This window comes from Microtus ochrogaster, chromosome 15 (genome assembly GCF_000317375.1).
Source record: "Microtus ochrogaster isolate Prairie Vole_2 chromosome 15, MicOch1.0, whole genome shotgun sequence".
Lineage (NCBI taxonomy): Eukaryota > Metazoa > Chordata > Mammalia > Rodentia > Cricetidae > Microtus > Microtus ochrogaster.
In genome coordinates this window covers 13,051,135-13,068,337 of record NC_022017.1, presented here as the reverse complement: position 1 = coordinate 13,068,337, position 17,203 = coordinate 13,051,135, and the positions used below count along the sequence as shown (strand labels likewise).

Genomic DNA, 17,203 nt, shown 5'->3' with positions numbered 1-17,203 from the left:
AAAAAAAAAAACTGATTTAAAAGGTGGATAACTTGCCAGAATTCTTGCCATTAATGTCCAAACAATGTAGTAGTCTTTTTATATCACATTTTATTTATCCATTTATTTGTGGTGAGTGTGTATGAGTGTACACACGCGTGTAATATCATGGCACACATGTCATAGGACAACTTGCAGGAGTTGGTTCTCCTTTCCATCAGTGTGGATCTTGGAGGTTAAATGCAGATCATCAGGCTTAGCATAAGCACCATTTATCCACTGAGGCAAGTCTGTGATTTTTTTTTTTTTAAGATTTATATGTATGTTTTGTTTGCATGTATGTCTGTATGCCACATGCATTCCTGGTGTCCTAGGAAATTAGAATATAGGGAGTTGGATTCCCTGGAATTGGAATTATGGATAGCTGTAAGCCATGTGAGTGCTAGGAATCAAACCCAGGTCCTCTACAAGAATAAGTGCTCTTAAACCACCAAGCCATCTCTCCGGTGCCTATAATGTTATCTTAAACTGAGTTTCTCTTCCTCATCCCTGACTATGGTACTGAAAAGGGGAGGGCACCTAGGAGAAGAGATGCTTGACCTGATGGCTATATTTGGGTATAGGGTTATGAGACAAATTCAAGAGACTTTAGAAGACCCTTGGAGTCCTGAAACACTGCACAATTAAAGAACTACTGTGTGTATTCATTAATAGAATCTTTAGATTCAAGTAATGCATAGTGTGTCTTTATGTCAGCTTGACACAGGTTAGGGTCATCTAAGAAGAAGGGATCTCAATTAAGAAAATGCCTTTGAGGTATTTTTTTGATTGATGATTGGTGTGGAAAGGCCCAGCCCACTGTGGGCAGTACTGCCCTTGGGGCAGGTGATTCTGGGGTGTGCAAGTAGGCAGGCTGAGCAAGCCATGAGAAGCAAGCCAGTAAGAATCACGCCCGCATGGTCTTCCCATCAGCTCCTGCCTCTGCGTACCTGCCTTAAGTTCTTGCTTTTGGTCACGTGTTTATTATAACAATAAAATGTAACTAATAATATTTTTCTCAAAAGAGGGAAAAGTCCTTCTTAGTAGTATAAAAGTATCTCTCAGAAAAACAAAGTTTACACATAGCGTGTGTTCTGAGATTGTAGACAGTTAACAAGTTTCTCTCATTCATTTTAAACTCAGTCCAGTTACCTAAGTAGAAATTAGGTGCTGTACTGTGTCTTTGTGGAGACTTGGGTGTCATTTTGAATGGGTTAGGCATCCTCCATCTGACCTCACAGCTTAAGTGTTGCTATGACTGTTACAAAAGGCTATATTATATATATAATTTGTATTTTAGATTTTTAAGTCATTTTCCTGGTATGTAATTTTGGTTGAAGAACTGGGTCATATGAGTTCACAAGTCAGCCTTTTTCTGTAGTTCATTACTGATTACTACTAAACATGCTAATCTTTCAGAAATATACATTTTCTTCAGAGTAATTCAGTTATTCTGCTTTCTAAATTTACATAACAACTACTGGCGCGCAAGAACATGACTTTCCATTTTTACCATTCTGAAAATAGAGTACAAATTAAGCTTGAGAAGTAGGGTACAACTGTCACCTGTGGAATCTTGAATTCAGGGTTGCTTTTCTTTTGTGCTAATTTTTTTTTCATACCAAGATAAGTGTCACAAATAGCACCCTTTCTTGTAGCATTTCCCAAATTAGAATAGCAGGTATGAACTAAATGGGAATCGTGCAGTACCACCAGGAAATGAGCCATGGCTGAGATTGTCTTTGGAAGGTTACAAGGGTAGATCATTCACAAAGCACTCTCCAGGGTTACCAAAGAAGTCTGTGCTCTGTTGTGCGTCTGCCTAGCTCACTTGCCATGAACCTTCATAAATAAAGTCCAAACCTCTTCTATTCAATTTCTGGCATAAAGCATATGTTTGTTTGCTTGTTTTTCCTTAAGGAATGTGTAAATTCCTTAGAGGAATGTGTAAATTACTTAAAGACCAACTATAACTGGACTCTTCTGATCTTCCCTGTGTTTGTTCCATGGTACCTCTCAGGGCTGGATTGAGAATTTAGGGTTCCGAGAGGAGTGCAGTGTACTGTTTGAATCATTTTCTTCATATGGATTCCATAAACTTTAATGTTGCTTTAAGAGAATCTTAGGACATCAGTAAGCCTCATTTCTTCTGTGTGTAAGTGTAGTCCTTGGGAAATGTAGAGGAGGGCCAAGGCTCCTGATGCTGTTGGCAAGAAGTGCCCTAGAACCACAGACCTCCTTCCGCCTTGGGTATGCTCAGCTTTTACCTTCCAGTCAGCACCTGAAGAGAAGAGGCCCTGTGTGTGTGGCCATGGTAAAGCACTCTTTTTCCAGGTCTTGACCACTGAGGCTTCTGGATACCATGAATTTAGTCAGACTCCACTCTTGAATTGCTTTACAGTTACCACAGAGGGGAGTTTCAACTTAATTTTGGTATGAATGAAATTGCTGACGGTCTTAATGTATTTCAAAAGTCAGTTATTACTGCTGGTGTTATGTGAAGTGGGATCTTGCTCTGTGGCCCAGGCTGACTTTGAACTTGGGGCAGTCTTCCTTCGTCAGCCTCTGAAGTACTGAGATTATGAGCATGAGTCACTACACCCAGCTATTTAGTCTTTTTTTAATTAATTATTTTGTTATTATTGTGTTTGTGGGCATGTGGTTGCCACAGAGTGGATTTGGAAGTCAGAAGACAGCTTTGGGAGCCTGCCTTTCCTTTCACTGTATATAATGTAGGTTAATGACTTACTAGGTCTCCTCATCAGCCCCGTTTAAAAAGTGCATCAGGCCATGCCCAGAGGCACCAAATAGCCCCAAACACCTGCGTGTTTGTGACAGCATTCCCCATCTACTATTAATGTGTTCAGGTTCTTCTAGGTATGTGTGCCTTGGTGCTGTGGGTTTTAATGACAAGGTTATTTTCTTGCCTGGGTAGGAACATAGTTATCACTCTTGTGAGTAGTTCTTTCCAAAGCTTCCTTTTTTCAGCTTCTTGCTGTCAAATATGGAGGGTAGAGTGTTTCTCTGAATTGTGGGGTTTTGTTTGTGAGTTTTTGTTTGTGGGTTTCTCTAGTCCCTGAGTGGTTCCATATTAGAAATATTGGAGTATTTGGTATAGCTCTTATCATAGTGCTGTTTGTTAGCCTACTTGGATATCAGTAGCATTGCTACTGTTAGGCTGCCTTTAGGAGCCTGCCATATTCATTATATATGGGAAATAACTTTGGGGAGTATAATAGGCAGTAATGTTAGCAAAGTTTCATTTATCAAATTTTACCTTAAAATCTAAGGTTAGATACCACCACTCCATGTCTGTCTTTCCCTCCATCCTGCCCTTATTTTCTCCCTCCCAATCCCCTTTTTCTGGCTAGCTCAGAACTTGCTGTGTCACTATGTATGTAGATCTGGCTGGTCTTTAACTCTTAGCAATCTGCCTGCCTCTGTCTCTCATGAGTGCTGGAATTAAAGACATGTGCTACAATGCCTGCCATAAGGGACCTTTTGAATATGAAGAACCTTTGTATTTTAAGACAGTCAAATTCACAAGGATGAAAAATAAACAGCTTTGATAACTTCATGTAGGCATTGCTGATCAAATGAAAGTTAAGAATCCAGAGGGTTATAGCAATGACATAGGAAGGTAAAAATAGAGAAAGGGTTGAATTTGCATTGAAAGGTGAGAGTGCCTACCCATCAGAGGGGTGCTGATGGTACAGAAACTCCATGTTAGAAGTCTGATCTTGGCAAATAGCATGCACACTGAAGGTGGGATCTCACTTGTTAAAATGAGAACATGTTCACAGGACTAAGGAGTATTGTGCTGTCATGAAAGCAGAAGCCATCTAGGATTTTCATCTAGAACTGTTTTGGTTTTTGAAGACAGGGTTTCTCTGTAGCTTTGTAGCCTGTCCTGGAAATTGCTCTGTAGACCAGGCTGGTCTCAAACTCACAGAGATACATCTGTCTCTGCCTCCCAAGTGCTGGGATTAAAGGTGTGCACCACCACTGCCCATAGAACTTTTTAAAGAGACTTTTTATTTTTCTTGTATTTAAGATAAAATTGACATATAATATACTGCTTGTATTTAAACTATACAGTTTGATACATCTTGATATGTATACAAAAGATAATATTTTCTTTAACACCAAAGTTTCCTTTTGCCCACTTGCCACCCTCCTGTCCATCTTTTCCCACCTTTCCCCAAACCTATCTGTCTGCCTTCTATCACTATAGATTAATTTGCATTTCCTGATGTTTTTAGGCAAATGGAATAATTTAGCAGCTCCTCTAGTCTGGCCTCTTTTACCTATCGCTATTATTTTGAGGTTTATTTGTGTTGTATACATCAGTACTTTATTCTTTTATTGCTGAGCAACAGTTTGTTGTGTTCTGTATCCAATTTATCCATGCACTTCTGAAAGTATATTTGGGCATTTCTAGTTTCCAGCAATTACTAACTGTCATGAATGTTTATTTGAAAGTCTTTGTTGGAGGCACACATTTTGTTAGTTCAGTGGCTGGGTCATAGGCAACTTTCACTCTTTCAGAGCCAAAGTGCTTTGCAGAGTGATCTTACCGTTCCATAGCACCACGATGAGACAGTCCAGCTGCGAATGCTAAGTGTGACCAGACTGCATTAGTGGAGTGCTGCTGATGCTTGATACATGCAGTATTGTCATTATTTTACACCATTTCCAAAGGAAGCTTGAAGATACTGTATGTAACTGACATACTGCTTATCATGTCACAAGATGCAGCTGAAGGCAGGAGAAATGCCTGTACCCTTCTGGAGTAAAGAAATGTATTACTAAAGTTTTGTAGTTGTAATGTTAATGTTTTCTTCCTGTGTGCCACTAGTCTCAAAAATTATTTCTATCTCCAGTGTAGTGTTTGGCTGTGTCTTCTAATTTAATATCATGTACAAATTACATTAGCATTCCATTAAATTCCCTCAGTCAGATCCAACAAATGAAATAATGCTAAGAACAAATCCAACACAGATATTTGGAGTGCCCTACTATATAATTTCCTGTGTCTAAATTGGTGTATTCCAGCAGACTCCCTTTCTTATGCATTTGAAATGAAAAACACTTTCAATGAGTACTTGGAACATTCTGTTTAACTCTTTTCACTGCACCCTTTTGTTACTTTTTCTCTTCCCAAATATTCATGTGGTATCATTAATCCTTAATTGGTTTTGATTGGTAATGGTTTGTGCCTAGTTATTTTCCTTCTGTTTCATAAATTGCAAGGATTACCTTTTGTCTTTTAAGGACATACATACTTGACAAATCACAAGTATTAGATGTGGTTTGGAAATTCTGTTTAAATCTGTTGAGGAGAGTTCTCAGTGGGCAGACAGTGAGTGGCATACACTTCTTTGATGGACAGAGATAATTAAACTGTGATGCCACCTCAGGGGTCCGTGAGGATCTGAGGGCCAGGCTCCTCTTGCATAGTCGGGAAACTGCTGTCACATTTGTAGGCTTCAGGACCACATCATCCCTGTCCTACTCTCTGACAGGATGAGAACCTTGTGTGTTCCCCACTGAAATAGCACATAGGTGCTCTTTATGGCAACATGAATGACTTTGTCCTTGGTCATAAGAAAGTCTGGGAAATAGGCCCAATGGGATTTGGAATTAGCATTGGTAATAACAGAGCTGAGGTACACTACCAGAAAATGGAGTAACAGCTAAAAGAATTACTGTGAACATTATGGTATAGAAGCATTCTAAATGATCTTGTGGCATCTGATCTACTTAGTTAATTAGCTAGAAAACCGTAATGATTGAAATGTAGCAGGGTGAAGTGTAGATTCTAGAATATTTTGGAATTGTCTAGGACTGTCAACTAAAAATTTTCTAAAGTTCTGAGATATGACTTATAAATAGCTAGTTTCAAAATGGTTTAAAGTATGGGCTGGAGATGTGGCTCAGTAGTTAAGAGCACTTGTTGTTCATGCAGAGACAATTCCCAACAATCATATGATGGTTCTCAACCATCTGTGACTCCAGTTCCATGAGATCTAATGCCCTCTTTGCAAGCACCAACGCACACTCCTGGAACACATACATACTTGCTTGCAAAACACTACACACGAAATAAAGTGAATAAAGATTTTAAAGTATGGGTCCCTGGAAATGTGTTAATTAGGAGACAAAAAGATGAGTCAGTATTTGAAGCTGTTTTTTTTTTAATTGAATTTTTTGTGGTGATAATTGTAGATTTCATGTGGAGTTGTAAGAAACAGTACAAAAGAATTCCGCATACTCTAACCCAGTTTTCCCCAATGGTAGCTGCTTGTAAAACTGTAGTACAGAATCACAGCCAAGATTGTAACATTAATATAACCCATGGATTTACAAGGTTTCTTTTTTACTTGTATTTATGTATATGTGCATAAATATTCTACACAGTTCTGTCGCATCTCCATCCCTTTGGAGACAGAGCACCTTTATAGCCTCCTCTGTCGTGTCCTCACCTGCAGCCTATGGCACCAACCACTTGTCCTGTCAGAAATGCCATCAGACAGTACATAATTTGGCCCTTTTCACTTGGCAGGACTCCCTGGATACACATTAATAGCAGTTTGCCTCTGGTACATTTTCCGTGTTGGGTATGTGACTGTATCTGTTCAGGTCTGTCCTCTAGTCTGTGGAGTTGCTTGTAAACTCTGGGACTAGAAGAGCTGCCACTTAGACAGCCATGGTTTGGGTAGTCTTGGAAGCTACTGGTGAGCAATTATCCAGACCTTTAAGAAAGGGAAGATTGTCCTGAATATCTGCAGCCATTTCCTGTCCAACTGAGCCTTGGCCCTTCATTTAGACAGTTCATTTTACTGTACTAGCCAAGATACTGACAGTCCTTCCCCTCCTGTCCTTCATGGGTGATCTCTTAACTGGTTTAACACAGCATGCTACACGTGTACCATCATACAGTACACAGCCTTTGGCACTGGCTTTGTCACTCAGCATAACTCCCTGGCAATTTATCTAGGTGGTGGTTGTACTTTCTGCTCATACTTTGAAACACCAAAGGCACTAACAAGCTCTCCTCAGAGTACTCAGGAGTATCATTGGAGTAGGAGAACTGAACACAAAGGACATAGGCTCCTCCCCTATGTTGCCTCTGTGGTTAACAAGTCTGGTCCAGAGCTCCAAGGCCAGAAGAAGCATGGCCTCTTTGCTACTCAACTCTTGGACTCTCTGCGTAAGACTCAACATCGAGCAGGTACTATGGGAATAAATGAATGAGGCAGAAGAGAGTATTTTTAATAGCAGTCAGGGACTTTTGACATGTTGCATAGTAAGCTCAGGAAAGTGTGAGAGTATCAACAGGATGCTGGCTCTGGCTCTCTGCCTCCCTCCAACAAAGTAAGCTCATAAACACCAGGTTCTTTACTAGTCTTGTCACTTCTTCCTTCTCCTTTTCTTTCTTCCTTCTCTACTCCTCTTTTCCCTCCCCTCCTAAGCTCACAGTGTTGCCCAGGCTCTCCTCAAACTCCAGGACCCCAATGTGCTCCTGCTCCTGCTCCCTAAACGGCTAGACTGTTGGCACGCCATTGTGCTCTCCAGAGGATTCTCCTTTTAGATCTCTGTTCAGATGCCACTGCCTCAGCAGTAGCAGCAAATGTCTCACACTGCCTGTCCCTTCACCAACTTTATTCGTGGCATTTGTCATGATTTCCTGGCATTGTGTTTCCTGTCCTTTGTCTAGGATGTCAGCACTCTAAAGACAGGGACTGTCTCTTTTGCTTACTGTTATGGGTCAGTAACTGTGCGTCACAGTCATAAAGTGTACTTATTAGATTTTATCCTGTACTTTTGAAGCTTCCCCCCGCCCCACCCCTAGACAGGGTTTCTTTGTAGCCCTGGCTGTCCTGGAATCTGTTCTGTAGACCAGGCTGGCCTCAAACACACAGAGATCTACCTGCCTCTGCTCTCTGAGTGCTGGAATTAAAGGTGTGTGCCACCACTGTTGGCTTTGAGACTTTCTTTAAACATGTCTCCCATCTAAAGGACAAGAAGCATTGTTCACTCTTTGTTGTTGTTGTTGTTTTCAGCTTGAACCCAGGGTTTGCATGTGCCAGGCAAGTGCTCTATTACTGAATTACACACACACACACACACACACACACACACACACACACACACACACACACACACACCTATAGTGTTTATTCTTTCATTGATAGATACGTACATGGAACCCCTCCTGTGTTCTCAGTACCTGTATGAGGCAAGTGACAAGAAGAGTCAGGCTGATAGCTCCTCCATACCCATCCATGTACTGAAGTGTGCGGGATGCTCTGGATCAGGCCTGCTATAGGAGATCTCAGTATTGATACTCACTGGGAAAGGTAACCTTTTGGTTGGAGGTGGGGATACTACAGGATTTTGTGAGCATGATTCTGTGTCCAGTGTAGGAAGATGTATATGCCATCTGATTTTACAATGCTTTCATTCTGAGAGCACTCCTTTCTTATCTTGCCCCTTGTTACTTGTTATTCTCTGTGTAGAGTGCTCTCTTGCCATCCACAAGGACCTTTCCCAACCATGCCATTCTCTATCAATTCACCCTGCCCTGTCACCACCTGAAACATTTCTTTTCGGCTCTTATTTTGTTGTAGACAATATTTATTCCCTCTTCCCTCAGCAAACTGAAGTTTGTCCCAGTGCTTGAGAAGGTGCTTGGCTCATGCTAGAGACACCTAGTGTTTGTTAAAGAACAAGATCCATTTCCTGGCCTCATGTGTAAAACACAGAGAGGAATTCCTAAGACACATCCCTAACAGGACCAGGTACCCTGCAGAAGGCTCTGTGTTGGCCCTGAGGCTAATGGTGATATAGTGTCTGCCTTAACACATGCAGGACAACAGTTGTATTATGTACAGAAAAGAGCAAATTTCTTTGGAATTTGAGTTGGTAAGGAAGATTTCATTGAAGCAAGTGGGTATGAGAGCTAGAATTTGACAGTGAACAATAGAAGAGAGGGGTTTTTTGTTGTTGTTTTTTGGTGGTGGTAAAGTGTGCAGAATGGATGAGTAGGGAAGTAGAGGTTGTATTTGCCCCCTGAGGGACAGCACTGGAGAGTTGTAGTCCAGATCAACTGTTGTTAGCTTTCTTCTGCTTGGTGTCAGGCTACAGGAGCCTTTGGGCAGGTTTTCAGGAATGCTCTGCTCCATTGCTCTTCAGTATTGTGAACTTTCATGCAGAGCAATTCTTCCTGTGCTACAGCTCAGACATTATTGGATGTTTTCATTTTTATTCAAGTACTGGCTTTTATGTGTGTGGGGGGAGCATATACGCTAGTGTGCATGTATCTAGAAGCCAGAGGTCAGCCTCAGGAGTCTTTCATTCCTCAGGAGCCATCCAGTTTGGTTTTGAGACAGTCTCCCTTTGAAACCTTGAGCTTGCCAATTAGGCTAGGCTGTTTCTAGCCAGTCCTAAGAACACACATGGAGATTTGAAGTACATGTCACCACAATTAGCATTTTTCCTCCTCCTCTCCTCCCCTCCAGTTCCCTTCCTCCTCTTCCTCTTCTTTTTTCTTCCTGCAACAAGTTTTCTCTGTGTAGCCCTAACTGTCCTGGAACTTACATTGTAGACCAGTCTGTCCTCAAACTCAGAGATCTGCCTCCAAGTGCTGAGATTAAAGGCATGCACCACCATGCACGGCCTTGTATGTGTTTTCTAAAACAAATAATACATTTTATTTTGTGTGTTTGTGTGCAAAGGGGTGTGGGTTAGAGGACAGCTTGCAAGGGTGGGGTCTCTGCTTTCACGGTGTGCTCCCAGGGATCAGCCTCAGCTTGTCACATTTGACAGCTGTGCCTTTTACACACTAAGACAGCTTACCGACCAGAATTACCACTCTCAAAAGTTTTCTTTCAACTGATAACTATTACAAAAATGATAAACAATGCTGGTTTTCCCTTTGGGGTCTCTTGTAGTTTGGGGCTATAGTTGTAACTCAGTATAGAACCTGTGCTTGGCATGCAGGAGGCCTTGAATTCTATGCTCAGTGTGACAGGAGGGGCCAGAGGGAATATAGTTTGACTTCTTACCTTTCTAGATTTACTCTGGATTGTAATGTCTATTTCCTGTTGTATCTTCTTGTTTGCCTACATATACTTTAGTTCTTTCAGTACTAACAAATGAAAGCAGAAGTGACACAGATTAGCTTCCTACAGAGGCAAGTGCTGGTACCTAGTAGTAAACCCAGCTCCTAGACAATGGCTGTTCACCTTTTATGTCCAGACCCACACGAAAGAGATGTGTGCAGAACATTGGGGTAAACAGATGAGAGTCCCTGGGGGCTGTGAGGGATTTGAAGGGCCCTCGATTCCATATATATTTGGAAAAAACTGAGTCACCTGTGGACACTATTGCCTAGCAAGTCATAGGAACTCAGTAAATACAGTCTGCTGAATTGATTTGGTAGCAGTTTGGAAGGGAAGAGGTAGGTACAAAAGAAACATCCACCTGTCCTTCATACTTAGAAACTGTGGATGGTTAAGGGGAACTCACCTCACCTGGCGTCTATCTCTCTCTCTGTTTCCTTCCTTCGTTAGTTTGCACGCTTGGTAAAGTTGTTGTTGTTGTTGTTGTTGTTGTTGTTATTATTATTATTATTATTTTGGTTTTTTGAGGCAGGGTTTCTCTGTGCAATACTCCTGGATGTTCTGGAGCTTACTATGTAGACCAGGCTGGCCTCGAACTCACAGAGATCCACCTGTCTCTGCCTCCCAAGTACTGGGATTAAAGGCATGTGCCACCACTGCCCAACTATTTTTTTTTTTAATGTGCCTGAGTGTTTTGCCTCCATGTGTGTCTGTGTGAGAGTGTCAGATCCCTTGGAACCGGAGTTACAGACAGTTGTGAACTGTTGTATAGGTGCCGAGACATAAATTTGAGTCCTGAGAAAGCAACCAGTGCTCTTAACTGCCCCAACATTTGGTAAAGTTTCAATATGTCGATTTTAATGAGTACATTTGTGTCAGCAGTTTTCAAGCCTGTTAGAACACTTGGGAGGGGGTGGTTTAAAGAAATCCCTAGTGATCTTATGTCACTGAGCTGGAATGCTGCCTGAGCAGTAGTTTTGTGTTTGTTGTTTAGAGTGACAGTCTTGAATTTAGAGTTCAAATCTGTATGGTTTTGAAAAGTCTTTTTCTTTTTTTTCCTGAGTTGTTTTGAGAATGAGCCACTGACCTGGTGCCCAGGCACATGGAGCTCTTCACCAGTGCTGTAGAGATTTTTAGGCAAACAGAACATTCTCCTGTACTCCTGCAAATGAGATCCAGAAGCAAAGATCTCATCCTGCACAGTGCTTCACACCTGTAATTGCAGTTCTCCAGAGGTGGAGGCAGGAGAATTGCTTGAATTTGAGGCCAGTCTGGACTACATAGTGAGTCCAAGGCTGGGCTGCTACAGTGAGACTCTGTTTCAAAATAAACCGAAACAAAATGCAAAGTCAATATTGGTTCCTTGCTGCCCTCTGCCCTATTGAAGGCATATCCCTCCCACTATTGCCTCCTAACTGCAGCTTTTTGAGCCATTTTAGCAAAAGGACTGCCTGATGGTTTTGGTGTTAGCCCCTCAGTTTCCCTCTACTCACAGCAGTTTTCAAGTTTTCCATGACTTTGACCTGGGAAGCTTTCCAACCTTTTGCTTTGTAGTTTGCCTCTTAGCTTTCATGGTGCAGCTGTCTGATAGGTAAAGTCCCATGGTGATAGATGATAATGTGTGATAGAGTACTTGGTTAAGGTTGTGTCTCCCAGTCTACTATTACTCTTCCCCTTCAAAACTGAAAAGTATTTTGTGGGTAGGTGCTTTTAAGCTCTTTGAAGGTTCCATTCCATTCACCTCTCATAATTTATTCATTTTTATTTCTCCTTTGTTTTACAAATTTACATGATTTATAACCTCTTTTAGCAATACTTACAGTGATCTTATGTCATCCCATAGATTAGAATCCTCTTCAATCTGTCTTCTAATTTAAGGATTTCTATTTTGTGGCAGGCAGTTTGTTTTCATAGTACGCTTCCCTGGACCTAACCCCTCCAATTAGCATTTTGGTTCCTTCCCCCAAATAACTGTGGTTCTTTTAGTAAAGAATGGTAATTAAAAGCTGCAAGTCTGTGTGCTAAGTAGGCTCATTACTATTTGAGTATTCATTGTTTTGTAGCCTCATAGTTACAGATACACAGAGGGAGGGTGTGAGAAGGGAGAGAATAGGCACATGTATATGTTATGTCTCTGTTTATTGAAAACAATGAGTACTTGCTGATAACCAATTTAGATCCAACTCCATGTGTTTGTTCTTCCCCCACTGTATTTTTTGTAGCTCCTTTTTGTTGAGGCTGAAAAATCTGGCTGCTGTTGTCTTACTGCCCTTCTATATTGTCACCCTTCTGCATGCAAGTGCCTTTCCATTGCCACTAGATTGGGTGTCCTCCTCATGCTTGGGCTCTGAGTCAGCACAGGGATCTTTAGAGCTTCCAAAATGATAATTCTGTGCAGGTAACACCTGAACTAAGAGGCAAATCCTACGCCGTTTGATTCAAGCAAGTCAGGTGGGCTTTTAAATACAATTTGGCAAAGTAAAAATTCCCTAAGAAGGTGAAAAGTAAGAAGACTTAAATTCTACCAAGATGCTGCTGAAAAACACAAAGAAAAGTAAAACGGAGAAAGCAAAGCTTGTGTCCTAGAAAGCTTTGAAAAGTATTTGCTTTGGAAAGAAGTATCCTTCTATTTGAGCATGAATTTCACTCTCTTCCCTGAATTACCTGTTTACAGGAAAGAATTCAAAAAGGTTAGTTGTTTTTTGAGAATGTATCTCATTAAGACCTTTTTATTTTAGTGTGGCATTTTAATATAAATTTAATTTTGGAAATTTTATACTTAAGATAAATGGTAACTTGCTTTTTCAAAGCACCAGATATTTAAGCAGGAGATGTTCAGACAATGGCTTCCTCTTCTGTAGCCAGTTTCACTATAAAATGTGGGGACTCAGTTGTGTTGACAGGGAATCTCGTCCTCTCCTTCCGCTTGATGAGAGGCAGAGTGGCATTGCTAGAGCCACTGTAACAGGGACTGGGCAACCCCTTTAAATGGCCACACCCATCCGTCCCAGTTTCTTTTTCAAAAATTTATTATAATTTGATGCATATAGATGTCTTGTCTGTGTATATATTTATGCACTATATGAGTAGTACCTGGTGCCCAGGAAGGGCAGAAAAGGGCATTGGTTGTGAGTTGTCATATGGGTGCTGGAAATCAAACTCATGTCCTCTTCAAAAAAGCAGCTAGTGCTCTTAAGCCCTGAACCCTCTGTCCAGCACTGGCCGAACTGTACTGCTGCAGGTTCACACCCACAGCACACAGTCCCAGCTGGGGAGAACCATCATTGGACCTAAGGGAGCTCAAGAAAAGTTTGCCTTTGGTTGTATTTTCATATGAAAGTTACATTTGGAAGCCGGGCGGTGGTGGCGCACGCCTTTAATCCCAGCACTCGGGAGGCAGAGGCAGGCGGATCTCTGTGAGTTCGAGACCAGCCTGGTCTACAGAGCTAGTTCCAGGACAGGCTCCAAAGCCACAGAGAAACCCTGTCTCGAAAAACAAAAAACAAAAAACAAATACATTTGGAGTTTGAGTTTTGCATATAAAACTTGTGTATTTATGCCCAGCAGTGTAGGAGAAAAAGTCTGATATTTGTGTATGTGGATTTAGTGATAGTTTACAGGAAAGTAAATAGTTTTTTTAAAATACTGTTTTGCTTTGTGGGTTGTTTCTTTTGGTGAAGTGTCACTTACGTAGCCAATGGTAGCTTATAACTCAACAATCCCTCTCACTCCACTTCCCAAAGCATCCCACATGGTGGGATTGTCTACTGCTATGTCTGATGTAGAAAATTCTTGTTTTCTATGGGTAAAAATACTGATTGCCACCGGACGGTGGTAGTGCATGCCTTTAATCCCAGCAGAGACAGGCAGATCTCTGTTAGTTTGAGGCCAGTCTGGTCTACAGAGTGAGTTCCAGGACAGGCTCCAAAGCTACAGAAAAAACCCTGTCTTGAAAAAACAAAAACAAAAAATCTTATTGCCTTTGCTTTGTGTAGTTGAATGCATTTGACTAGATCTGCCTTCTTCCCTAGACCGGAGTCCCTCTGGAACTCTTTTTTTGGGTTTGCCATTTGCAAACTTGTTAGTTCCTTAGTTGCTTCTTTAATCTTTTTTTATCTTGGTTATTTTCTAGATGATGTCTGTGAAGCCATGAATTGATGTGTCATTACCTAAGATTCTAATTGCCATAGTTAGAATGAATAGTACATTTCAGAGTTACTTTGAATTTGTAATATAAATTGTATAATCTTAAGATTTAGCACAATTCCTCAACTGGAGGTCTATTAGTGTTATTGTTTTTTTCTGCTGAATGGAGCAGATTGATTGACCTGATTTGTATTTGTAGGGGAAAAAAATGCAGTTATGAATTCACCCAACAGAGACCACTTTGATTTCTAGAACTCTTAGTACCTTCCTTAAAAACACAAATAATGGGGTTGAGGAGATAGCTGGTGAGTTCAAATGCCCAGCACTTGTGGTTTCTTTTGTTGGAGTTGCGGGTGAGGCAGGGCCTGTCTGTTTAGCTCTGGCTGTCCTGGAACTCACTCTGTAGACCAAACTGACCTCAAACTCACAGGGATCTACTTCCCAAGTGCTGGGATTAAAGGCATGTACCACTGCCACCACCATCTGGCTCACTTATGTTTTTGTTTTTTCAAAAAAAAGAAAGAAAGAAAGAAAAGAAAGAAAAGAGCCAGATTAGTGGTACACACCTATAATCCCAGCTCTAGGGCAGGGGGTTAGGGATCAGAGGCAGGTGGATCCCTGGGGCTTATCAACCACTCGATCTACTATAACAGCAAGCTATAGGTTCAGTCTCAAAAAAAAAAAAAAATTGAGGTGGAAGGGCTTAAAGGATGGCTCAGTAGTTAAGAGTGCTTGCTGTTCTTCCAAAGGACCCAAGTCAATTCCTAGCACTCAGTGATGGCTCATAGCCATCTATAACTCCTGTTCTTGAGATCCGACATCCTCTTCTGGCCTCCTCAGGTACCAGTCACACAGAGAGTACAGACAAAATATCTATAACCCTAAAATAAAATGAAATTAAAAAAAAAGGAAAAGGCAGAGTGATGAAGGAAGAAACCCATGGCTCTATGGGGTATGGATGTGCTGTGTAACCTTTCTGGTGTTACTTCTTTTACAGAGAGAAGGAGCAAGAAAGGGAAGAACAGTTAATGGAAGACAAGAAAAGGAAGAAAGAGGATAAAAAGAAAAAAGAAGCCGCTCAGAAGGTGAGTTAGGCATTTAGGTCTATCATTTGCCAGTGCTCCCTCGTTAGTGACTGCCTTACTTGAATACCTACCCAAGATATTAGTTTATTTGAAAGTAGAAAAATGTTTGAGGTTTATACATATTACTATACAGTGAATGATTAATAGTGCTTCAGCTTATTGTATGAAAACGTTAGTAAACAATATTAAAGTCCCAACTTGTGTTTCACTAGCTGAATCATAATTTAGTATCCATCTTCTCTCCAAGTTTATAGACAAACTTTTTTTTTTCTCTCTCTCTCTCTCTTGAAGACAGAAGCTGTGTAGCTTTGGGGCATTTCCTGGAACTAACTTTGTAGGTCAGGCTGGCCTTGAACTAACTTCTAATCTGCCTGCCTCTGCTTCCCAAGTGCTGGGACTAAAGGCATGTGCCACCACCATCCAACTAGACAAACTTTTTAAAACTTGCTTGAGTATGCCCTATTTTTTTTTTAAATTTATTTTTGCCTGTCCCTGGCACTATAGTTTAGGAAATTTTATTTTATAATGATCCCATCAGTAAACTGCCCTGGGGACACGTGTTGAGAGGCAGGAAGATGCTCAGTTTGAGGTTATCCTCAACTGAGGTTATGGGCTACATAGTAAGTTTCAGACCAGTCAGAGCTGCATAGTGTGACCCTGTCTCAGAAACACTGAAAAGGAAATGGTATCTTGTACAGTCCCTTGGAGAATAGAGCATTACATAGCTACGAGGAATGTGCTTGGAGAGCAAAGACACTAAAGAAAAGACAGAGCTGAAACCATTTGTCTGATGAGACTGTTGGAAGCTGAGAGCGGTGAGAACGACCTGACAGGCGCAGCCTTTTACTTCAGAGCATTGCTCCTATCCCTGCCTGCCCGGGCTTTTTCCTTCTTAACTATTCCTGTAGTAACATGGATAATGGGCTCTGGCTCTTCAGGGTTGCTGTGGTTCTTTTTCTGAAGACAAGATTTGCTGGCCAGGTCTTGTATGGTTACATGGAGATTTGGGAAGCAGGACCTCACTGAGGTCAGTCAGCATGAGGGTCCCTACTGGTTTTTGTAGAGGTATTATAAACTGTTAGAGGTTCAGAGAGAACTGTTCACAAAGAACAGTAAAGGCCATCAGACCTAATGGGAAGCAGAAGGGCCATGTTGCAAGTTTTTCCAGCATCACTGAGGATGCATGCCCTAAAATTTCGTTATTTGAAGTCATATTTAAATAGAACATTTGTGAGGAACAGCATTTGAAAAATCTTGGAAAGACTTTCTGAATTGGGTTACAGATAACCTTGGTGTGTCAAGTGTATGAATGTAATTCATTCTTTATGACTTCATTAAAGGAACAGGCAGTTATTATTTAGTACTGTATTAGACTGCTGTGTGATTTAAAGTTTTGTCTGCTTTTAATGGTATTTCTGTCATGTTGATAGTGGTACATCTTTTATCCTATCTTCATGCTGTCAGAGTACTTGCTGCCAATCTTAGCCTATCAGAATTACCTGCAATTCCAGAATAAAGAGTATGAATTTTAAAAAGCAGATAATGAGCTTGGTGAGGTGATGTACACCTATAATCCCACTACTTCAAAGGTGGCGGCAAAATGATTAGAAACTGAAGGTGTTCCTCAGCTACATAAAGAGTTCTATGCCAAGTGGGTTAAGTAAAAACTATCTCACAAAAGAGCGAGAGAGCACTTTGAATGTAGAGCCACCTTCCCTGTCAATGAGGCAGATGCACTAGTGTTAGCATATTGGTTCTATTGCTCTGTGGTCTTTGAGCTCCTGCCCTGGACCTTTCTGACACACCACTACCACCCAAAATGGAAAA

General features: G+C 41.1%; 1 protein-coding gene across 1 annotated transcript in view; it reads left to right on the top strand.

Moving 5' to 3' along the window:
• Nucleotides 1-15,304: 15,304 nt before the first annotated feature.
• Nucleotides 15,305-17,203, top strand: part of Tnrc6b (trinucleotide repeat containing 6B) — a 62,917-nt gene continuing 61,018 nt past the window's right edge. The window contains exon 1 of the mRNA XM_026782684.1: nucleotides 15,305-15,376. Within this exon, the coding sequence (XP_026638485.1) occupies nucleotides 15,320-15,376 (57 nt within the window). The 5' untranslated portion in view covers nucleotides 15,305-15,319. The remainder of the gene's footprint in view (nucleotides 15,377-17,203) is intronic.